Source organism: Trichoplax adhaerens, genomic scaffold (assembly GCF_000150275.1).
Source record: "Trichoplax adhaerens TRIADscaffold_12 genomic scaffold, whole genome shotgun sequence".
Lineage (NCBI taxonomy): Eukaryota > Metazoa > Placozoa > Uniplacotomia > Trichoplacea > Trichoplacidae > Trichoplax > Trichoplax adhaerens.
This window is the reverse complement of record NW_002060954.1, coordinates 203,294-214,182: the sequence shown is the minus strand read 5'-3', so window position 1 is coordinate 214,182 and position 10,889 is coordinate 203,294. Positions and strand designations below refer to the sequence as shown.

Below are 10,889 nucleotides of genomic sequence, written 5' to 3'. Positions count from 1 at the left end.
TCCGACCGTCCGAGTAGAGTTTCCTTTGTACAGTACAGTACAGTACACTATCAAGTACTTTACAGTACTGTACACTGTATGTACTGAATAGAGGGTTCTCTACTCTCTAGTGTACTGTACAGTATAGTACAGTAGAGACCCTCTAGTGTACAGTACAGTACAATTTCTAGTCGGAACAGAAGTAAACGTGCTGTCATACGGTCGAAATCTGAAGATTCAAGATGGCCTTCTCAGTTCAACGTTTTATTCGAATGCGAACAATCTGCAATCGACAATATGCTACGTTGTCGTATAAAGAAGAACTCGAAGCTACTGGAAAACATGCAGCGGGTATTTCTTAACATAACAGTAGAGATATTTATTGATTTCTTTTCGTCGTAACGGTATCGTATTTAATATAATATAATCTGTTACGCATAAATATGTGTACTCGATAAAAAGAATAGACAGTAAAAATTTGTGCGTATACCTACTGTAGGTACATGGCAAAAGGATTAATTATTAGAAGTTGTGTACTGTATAACATCGATAATTAATAAAAGATATCACAAATTACTGCAATTTCATCTATCTAGTCAATATAGTTTCTGTATCGAATAGTTACGACAGTCATTGTTTTATATTCAACTTGAGCGACATAAGGACATCACGATAGCAACTAGAGTTTGCGTGTATATGTTTTATTCGTACACATATTTTGTACGACTGTATAAGAAGTAGTGAGGTATTCATATTAATCCCTCTAATTTTACTTGCACTTTATACGACTCATGATTAAGTCTTTGCAACTCTAGTATTGGAATAGCTGCTATTGCTGCATCAACAAACAGTTGGTTGTAGCTCATTTGTGTAGTAAAAATGTCACTAGCATTGATTACGTATACGTATATTTATATGAAGGGAACAGTACTGGAGTTATCGTTTAAGCCTTTTCACATATTATTTGATAGATACTTGTAAGCACTGCCTTACTGTACAATAAAACAAAATACTGTTATGTGTAGGACTCTTGCGAACTATCTAGCAACATTTCGATGAATTGTAAACGTGTATCAATATTACTGGATATCCAGCGTGGCAAGCGACTATTGCGTTATGTCTAGTTCTAATTCGTTCATATACCTTTCTCCCTTTAGTTGTATAAGCCTAGCTTTAACAAAATTAATTATCATCATGTATATATATTACAGACCATGTATGTACATAAAGTGTTGTATACAGTACTATACAATGCAATACTTTCAGTAAACTGCATGCTATTAGCTGATACTCAAATACAATAAAGCAAAATTGAAAGACTTTCCTTTTGTTTGATGTTACGTTTGAGGAAAGATTACGTTCTGATAATGTACAGTTACTTATTGTGCAGCTACTCATTATCTACCATACTTGCTGTAGTTCTAAAGTCGGTAAAAAACTAAAAATTTTAATAATAATGATTATAGCACGCTTTAGCATTGCTTGATAGTCTTTAGCTTGGTATAAATAGTTATCAATATAAAAAGAATTAATGATGCCTTTGTAATTTTTAACATACTGTATATTACTAACTCTTTCGTAGAAACTATGTCCTTATGGAAGAAAATTAGCATATTGATAGCCTTACCTGCAATCGCTTTTAGTACCGTAAATGCGTATTACAAGGAAACTAAGCATCACAAAGAGCATCCTCACCATCCTGAATTCCGACCCTACCCCCATCTAAGGATAAGGTCAAAGGTATTATTCAAAATAGTTTGTTTGCTATATGAAAATATATGTGTTAATATGTACTGTTAATTTAACTAGACTTTTTCTATTGCTATAAGTTTAATGCAACATTGTTTCGTATCTCTTAATTTGCGTTTAATGCATGGTTCGTTACTTTGCGTTTTAGCCATTTCCATGGAAAGATGGGAATCATACACTTTTCCACAATCCTCACGTGAATGCTCTGCCGGAAGGCTATGAAGAATCACATTAACTGTTCATATTTCATAAAGCTGTAGCAAGTTTCCGTTTTTAATTTTAGGCTGGAAACATACTTAACTATAAGTCTGCTGTGGTAGAATAGCTACGCTATGCCTTAAGTGAAAGTATACAATATTTGTCCCTTGTTTACCTTTCGTATGATAGTTCTGCAAGATGACAGATTATACGTTTATACGTTTACAAAATAAAATGAATCTCAGATATTGTTACCTGCAATACAGTAATCATGTAGTCTGCGGCGGGAGGTAAGCTGCATGTGATACTGTGCCCGTAGGCAATGCTAGGTCATATACGATACTGTATTGATGTACGCTTATGTAACTTACTGAACGCATACTAATATAGATTTTCTAGATAAATTCGTAGCATTGTAACTGCTCCTTGGTAGTATACGTTTATCATCCCTAAGTGCGATGACACTTACCACTGTAAAAACTGATATGGAGTTTTACAATTAAAGACGTGAAAACTTCCTTTGATACACCGTGCAATATACTGGTTCAGCCCAGTATTCCGGTGGAGTGGAGACTGGGGAGGCATGGTGCATTTATTAGATATTACAGGTATAAGGTGCTTTCGATATCATAGTTAATGTTTCAATTTCGTAGGCAGCTAAATAATGCAAAACTGCAGTAGTACGCCATATTCAACAATGTGCTAATTGTACTGTAATTAATCATATAATACTAACATTAACGACAAAGGCGAGATACACGTTTTCAAGTTACTAGGATAATCCGTATACGCGTGCGTATACAATTAATATAACCACAATTGATTCAGTGGCATTGAATGCTTTGCAACCCCAAGTATAGAGCGTTTAATTTAAAAATCATAGCTTAATCCGGAGTCAAACTATGGTTCATACAAGTGTTTAACATCGATACGGCGTATCAAAACTGATTTCTGTTAATAAATTAAATTAAACATCGAATAGAGGAAACGAATACGAAAGACAGCTTGCTAACACATGCAGTCATCCAGGATTTATTCGTCAAATTAGGCAATAGTTTTTAACAGAATACTGCATGAGTTACAGTACATGTATCTGTATTATTTTCTGAGGTCACAAACTACATATATCAGACTCCGTAAGACAGGGAACGGAATAGGATTTTATTATATTTTATTTTATACAGGTTGTTCTCAGTGATCCATATCCAGAGAGGTTAATTAATAAGAGAACTGATCTACGGCTTTAGGTAGGACGTCTTATAGATGTGACACGCGTAGCTAGGGACCAAGCGACATGTGTACTGTACAAGTCGCGATCATAATTACTTATTACATAATTTATTATTTACCAAGGGAGTCGGTAGGGATTGCAAGGTAAAAAAGTATTTGTATCCCCTCCCTGTTCAGCGAAACGGTACACTGTACTGTACACTGTACAGCGTACAAGGACGATGTACTGTACTGTACAGTACAGTACAGTACAACTCGATACCTCCTCGGCCACCGTACGATACAGTACTGTACTTGACTGATAAAGTATCAAGTACAGTAGTCCAGGACGACGCTAATAAGAGAAATTCCCTTACAAGTTTCTCTGTATTACTGCCCATACACATTATAGTGCATACTAGTCCACAGTAGACTGATTAGGCTTCTTTATTTTTTATATCACTGTCTCTATGGTGCAGCTGCAGATGGCTGCAAAACAATACTGCACATATAGAACTGTACCGTACTGTACTGCACACTGTACTGTACAGTATACCATGCACTAATAGAGTGTCTCTACTATACTGTATACTAGTGCTCCATACAATCCCATTGTTGATTGTTTCATGTTTTCCATCACAAGTGTCACCTAACCGTCCGTTTCAGATTTGTACAGTACACTACTGTACTGTACAGTAGTACTGTGGACGTTAGCCAGTTTTAATGAACGAACGTACGAACGTCCAATTTGAACGTCGGACGTTCATTGAACGTACCAACGTACACAGTGTACAGTGTTAACACTACAGTATATACATAGTGTACACTGTACTGTACAGTACGGTATAAGACTATACTATACACTGTACATACAGTAGTACTGTACTGTACTGTACGTAACAGCGTACAGTATACTGTAGTCATGACTAGTACTGTGGACGTTAGCCAGTTTTAATGAACGAACGTACGAACGTCCAATTTGAACGTCGGACGTTCATTGAACGTACAGTACCAACGTACACAGTGTACAGTGTTAACACTACAGTATACAGTATACATAGTGTACAGTACACTGTACTGAAAGTGTTTGTAAAAGACGTTTGTACTACTGTACTGTATGTACTGTACTGTGTAGTATTGGGGTGGGATTATACAAACTGACTGTATACGCTGTACAGTACTGTACACTGTACACTACAGTACAGTTCGTCGACGTCCGATCTGACAACGAACGTACTGTACATACCGAACGTCCAAAATCGAACGTCCGTTGGACGTCCAATCGCTCGACGTCTACAGCACTACTGTACAGTACTGTACTGTACAGTGTTAGGTTTTCTTTCAGCAGTCATTGGTACAGTACTGTACAGTACAGTACAGTATAGTATTGCATACTGTAAACTGTGTATAGTACTGTACTGTACACTTGTTCAGTACAGTACTGTACTGTACAGTATATTATTTCAATAAACTTTTGAACAATGAAATATTTACAGTGCATTTCTTTACGTAAAAATTCACAAAACGTGTGTCTATTAATAATTAATGAAGGGAGCTACTTGATTGGACACCGATCGCCCTATCCAGGGTATGTCGGTATTGTTATTATGGTAACTAAGAGGATCAATGAAAAAAGCAAGACCTTTATTCAGTTATTCCTAGCAAAAGGAGGAATATACCGTATTTTGTGATTATAGTCTGGTATTCTTTACGGAGATATCATTATAGTACTTTTAATAACTGTTTAAGATCCAGTAAGAGTAAAGCAGAGTTACAAATTCAATAAATTTAAGTACAAGATCGTTAAGGCTCAATCAAAAAATCCTAAAATCGATCCAGAGCGACGAACCCTATACTGAAATAACAAACTGGATATTTAAATTACTGATATTTAAATAGAATATGGGATTTTATCCTTCGAAACCGAAAATGGAGAAAAGTCCGACCGTCGAAGGAAATGGTACAAGCCAGAAAGAAACAAAAACTGTCGAATTTAACGAAAACGACAAAACAGACGATGCCGATAACGAAAACGAGTTACCTGATAACGTTATTCACGATAAGGGCCTCAGTTATCAAAGACATGACATAGTAAATAAGAGAAGTAAAAAATTAATTCGCCTTAAGGATGGAATGCCAGAGCATCCCTTGATACAAGGTCGATATATATTTGTTAAAGATCATTACGATGGCATCGATATTTTAGGAACGCAAAAAAAAATTGAAGCGCCTAATTTTCGGCAAGCTGGTTCCAATTACAACGTGTACGGATTTGGCCAACCGACTTGCGAGGGCTTAGAAAATATTTTGTATCAGTTGGTAAAATCGGGGAAAAAGGTAAAAAAGATTTAAAAATCTGATGTGATGCCTATGCATATAATTTCTTAAGAAAAAACCTATGTCGCTGTTACTATGATAATTTTAGTATTGTATTGTATAACCCGTAATGTATAAGTAGCGCATCATACCTTAGTAACCTATAGTTAAGTTATACCGTATTGTTGTTGGAGTAAATTACATATAAAAGCAGACGCATTCAGAGGTGTATATATATATATGTATATGTGACGGGTAAACAAAATATTTGTCTACGACGATGAGATGATGTATCCTTAGAAGAATTTATAAATGAGAAGCCAATTATGTTGCTAATGTAATATAATTTTTATCCTATACTTGTATCTCGTAGTTTATTGGGTTGGATAGGATTGAAGGGATCACTATCCAGTAGGGTTTTTTTTCAATGTAAACAATGAAATTATGATATTTTTTGGTATTTTATTGAGTTGCGATCGTCTTTATTTATTCTTCTAAAATTTAAATTCTCTTCTTTCATTACAGTAATTTTGTCATTTTATTTTTTTCATATTTAAATGAGTTTTGTTGCCATGGTTTCAGACTCTGTATACTGAACCAGGGACTTCTAAGAAGTCCCTGACTGAATTATACACTATACAGTGTATGGTACAGTAATAGCATACATATTAATACTAATTCTGTAACCAATACTACAGTATTTTATTTATCCGATTTTTAACAATTAATCATAGGACATTATAGTATTGAATACCAAGCAAGAGCCAGTATTGTTCGTATATGATGACATGGATTTTCGGCCGTACAGTATCAGAAAACCAGAAGACCTAGACTCAACCACCATTGATTATAATCTAAAAAGCGGTGAAGAACTGGAATGTTTAGAAACAGAAATTAAGGAAGAGGTCTTTAATGTATAATTATGAATATTAGTTCCGATAGTTGTGTATATAAAATAACAAAATTATTAAAAAGTTTAATCTTTATCAGGCGAAAATTTTAACAATTTTACGATAAATGCCGATATTAACATACATTTGATTTTTATCATTGACGGTTTACCTATTAGCATCTCAGTACTAGGATTATCGTTGTACTTTCTTTCTTACACTCAGCTTAATTTAATCTATTCTCATTTTAGGTGATTGACTATGCTACGAAAGGAGCGCTCTTCGTATCATCTGCGACAGAAAATCAGTATAAATTTTACTTTTACAATGATACGAGTAATTTAGATGCAGAGCCGCATCAATATCGGGCCGCCTATGTCGATGACTTGTGCACTACACAGGAGATTTATTGGCGGCAAATATTTTATTTAACGTCTATGAAGTAAGTAAATCTAATATTTATGCAGGATATTTCATAGCGAGTTATATTCATAAAGCCCGATACATCTGATATACTAATACTATTTACTATTTAAATTCTTATAAGGTATTTTCGTCTTCCAATACCGGAGGATTACTTCCCCGAAGAAAAGACGATTGACTCCTTCATTAATATATTTAAGGTTGGTAATTGATATGATGATAAATACAAGTCTAGGATGAGTATAACTACTATCGATTTTTAATATCTAGAATGTTTCCCGTTGGAGCCAACGAGGTGGTCACAGCCCGAGCCTTCTCTTCAGTTGTCTTGACGGGAGAGTTAGAACTACAACTGCAATGGTCCTTGGTTGCCTTATGTTGGGTCATAAGCATGGATTCCCTTCTGAAGCTATGTAAACAAATCTATTACAGATTTTCCGACTGAAATGCTAGATTTTTATTTTGTAAATTTATCATCGACAGTGGAGTATTTCAAAGCTTACAGTTTGCATGATACATTTTCTAAATTAGGCGGGATTTCGTTGTTTTAAATAAGCTTTTATGCATATGGAAATATGCAAAATTAAAACTTTGATATCTATTTGCGTAGTATATTGTACTTTGATTCTCTAAGGAATATTTTTCTTTTGCCTTGCACCTTTCAAAACTAGGAAGGACCCTGTTCCAGTCGTCGATAATGCACCAGATTATGAAAATGGAGAATACTCAATTATAAGGCAATTAATGCAGATTATGCCGAACGGACTGAAAAGAAAGCAGGAGGTATTAATCCACTCGTAGTTACTACTAATAGTTGCATCTACAGCAGTTAAGTATTTTGAGCTGTGTTACCTTATACTAGTAAGGCGGTCAATTTTCGAAGAAATTTGTCTTAAGGCTCAACTATGGAATTCTTCTATTTTATCATTACTTTATACCGTTTACAAAGGTGGACGTTATAATAGACAATTGCGCTAAAACTGATAACATCAGAGAATTGATCTTCCAATGTAAACAAAAACTGATCAGTGCGGATCCTAATGAAAGCATAAAAGTAGGAATTTTTCGTTCAATGTTTGAAAAATTTTAAGCTACGTGAAATTAAAAAATTTTTGTATGAGATATAATTCGTAAAGAAATTATTAATTGCTAAAATTTGGTCATAAAAAATGAATTAAGAATATTTCGGCAAAAAAGTACTGGCTCTTGAAAGGACGAAATTATTTAGAGAAATACTACTTGTTAATAGTTTTTAATTGCTACCTTGAGGAACAGGTTAGTAAATTCTCTATTTCTACTCGAACTAAAATATACCAAATTACATGATAAATTCTATGTCATTATGTATGAATAGAAATCAGATATTAAATCTAACCAAATATGATGTGTTATATTACAGTTCCCTCAGAATTTTCCTGTTGCTTATTCTGATTGGATAAATATTAACTCCCAATACTATCGGGTATTGAGCCATATTGATGGTATTGAACGCCACGAGATGCCTACGATACTAATTCCTGAACGACGGGTTATGGTAAGAAATATGTATCTTGTTTATTCATATCTGATAATTTATTATGATAGCTTAATTGATACCACAATATTCGCTCAATTGTCATCGGTTATATTAAACGCTTTCAATGAATATTTTATTAATCGAGGTCGAAGATGATTGCACTTCCTATGATGTACTTAGTTCTTACGTTGAGCTTGGAGTTTCAAATTTCAGAAATTTACAAGGACTTCCAGTTTATGGTATGGCACAACCAACTAAGGAGGTATTTTGGCAAAGTATATACTTAGTATTCCAAAAATATAAGATAAAAATCTGGCATTTATCTCATTTTATATTGCTTCAGGGATTAGCGCGGGTAGTTGCTATGTTGTTAGACAGAAGACATGATCATCCCAAGATTATTGCCTTTAATCTAAGGGAAGATTTAGTTATACAAGCTGATCAATCAACTTATTCTGTCAGAGAGGTGAGAGAGCATGTGTATGAGCTATATTTTAATACATTTTTAGTTTCAGTTACTAAAATACAAGTTTTTCATTTCTAACTAAAGGTGGGCAATTTGAATCAATTGTTGCTTATGAATGGGATGAGTGCTAATACAATAGAGGTGACTAGCTACATTTCTGAAATAATTTTATAGCATGCTAATGAACTTTTATTAGACGCTGTTGTGGGTTACCACATTCGAAGTTATAAGCGAATTCCTATTTGTCAGTTTTTGAATAGTAAATATTACGAAATAACTTCAGTATTAAAATTCTCACTGTGAAGGTTGTGAGTGCCTAGAACAGATTTAGTTTGAAACTAATACGATATAATATTTAACGTTACTAATAGAAAATGGAATTCAAGCTAAAACAAGAATTACTGAGCAAAAGTAAACATACCATCTATGAAAGTCCAGGCAATGGACCTAAAAAAGTAGGGTTAACAGAAATTTTGACATCCAGGGAAATTTTTGAGCAACAAATTAGAGAAACACCACAGCTCCTTTATTATAGAATGCCAATTAAGGATGAACAATCGCCTCCAGAAGAGGTGCTATACGAGTAGTAACTCTACAGCAATTATCCATTTGTAATGATAAGGTATTAAGCTTTAATCAGGATTTACCGTTGCTGATGAATATTTGTCGCTATTCCCTTAGACGTTTGACTACCTGATGTCAATTGTCAAAGATCTACCAGAAATTTATCAAGATGAAGATGGTCCTGCTTTCATTTTCCACTGCTTAGATGGAAAAAGTCGTACAACGATCTGTATGGCAATTGTTGGTTTAATTTGGTGTAATAAAAGGGTAAATAGATTTCAGAGGAAGTGTTTAGTCAAAAACATGTTTGTAAAGATTAGAATATCCGTATCATGCTATAGGGCTTTCCGACAGGCACAAGACCAGGAGAGCAAGAACCTGCATGTGTACCTAATGCTAAATACACATGTGGAGAATTTGCGGTAGCTGAGATTAATTTCTTCATATTTTAAGATCATCGACGATAGCTATTAATTAAGTACTATGTTTTGAATTAGGTTGTTAGAAAATTAGTCAGAATTTTACCAAATGGACACCAAATGAAGAGAGAAGTAGATTACATATTAGATAAAATGTCGGAAACAATGACACCCATGCATTATCATATCAGAGAAGTCATTTTTTCATACTACAATAAGGTGCGGTAATTACTTGACGTAATTGCATTTGTTTTAATCTTTTGTTATCTTATTGGGATTTAATAAACCATCGGTGATTCATTACTTGTTAGTCTTACACCGTAACTACAATATAATCAGAAATTTGTCACATTTATTTCAAATCTTTATGATAGAAAGCTCACTAACTAGTTGTTTTACCAGAGCATTGCAATAAATGACGGTGAAAAAAGGCTTAAGCTCCGGCAACAGTGCTTAAATTATTTCGAAAGATATATCTATCTCTTGCTTTTTAATACATACCTGCACACGGATAGATCTAATAACTGGGAAAGATCATTTCGAAGGTACGGATGTACTGTCATTTATATTTTACACTTATGTATTAGAAAGTTATTAGTATGTAATTTACATTGCATAATAAATCTTGAGTATAATGGAAATGATTTAGTAGATATGATAAGGTCGAGCATTCAATGCATTCAGCTCAATATGTGCTTACGTTTTAACCACTGCTAGATGGATGGTTGAAGTTGCTGCTCCTGCTGGTGTCGCTAGGATTTTGAATAACCTGTATTTTGCTGACTTTGAGGAACCATATGAAGAAGATAAGCTTCGGATGCAAAGATGGCGCTGGAGGAATCTTTTACCAGATAATAACAGTCAAATAGAAGATTTATTATAGATTCTATACGTAGTTTATAGTTATGCGTTATTTGTAGAGGTATTAAGCACTAGACTTTATTACCTCATAACTTCGCAAGCTACGGCTTCTTTGTATTAACTAAACTGTAAGATGAGTATGTATTGTAAATATTGTATCCCAAAATATCTGGTATATGTTGCACTCCGTCTGCACAAGGAAAATATAATTACCATGCTTACTGTAAGTTTATTTTCGTGATGGCTTTATTAGAAACTTATTAAATATTTCATTCTGTAAATTAAAACTTTAGAACAAA

General features: G+C 34.1%; 1 protein-coding gene across 1 annotated transcript; it reads left to right on the top strand.

Moving 5' to 3' along the window:
- Positions 1–5,037: 5,037 nt before the first annotated feature.
- On the top strand, positions 5,038–10,612 carry TRIADDRAFT_59685 (uncharacterized protein; the record flags this gene model as incomplete). Its single annotated transcript, XM_002115812.1, has 16 exons — positions 5,038–5,472; positions 6,186–6,356; positions 6,593–6,783; positions 6,889–6,964; positions 7,035–7,177; positions 7,436–7,547; positions 7,944–8,039; positions 8,164–8,298; positions 8,426–8,542; positions 8,624–8,746; positions 8,831–8,887; positions 9,118–9,318; positions 9,428–9,577; positions 9,652–9,732; positions 9,808–9,953; positions 10,447–10,612. The coding sequence occupies 16 exons, from the start codon at positions 5,038–5,040 to the stop codon at positions 10,610–10,612; spliced, it is 2,400 nt and encodes a 799-aa protein (XP_002115848.1).
- Between the last annotated feature and the right edge of the window lie 277 nt (positions 10,613–10,889).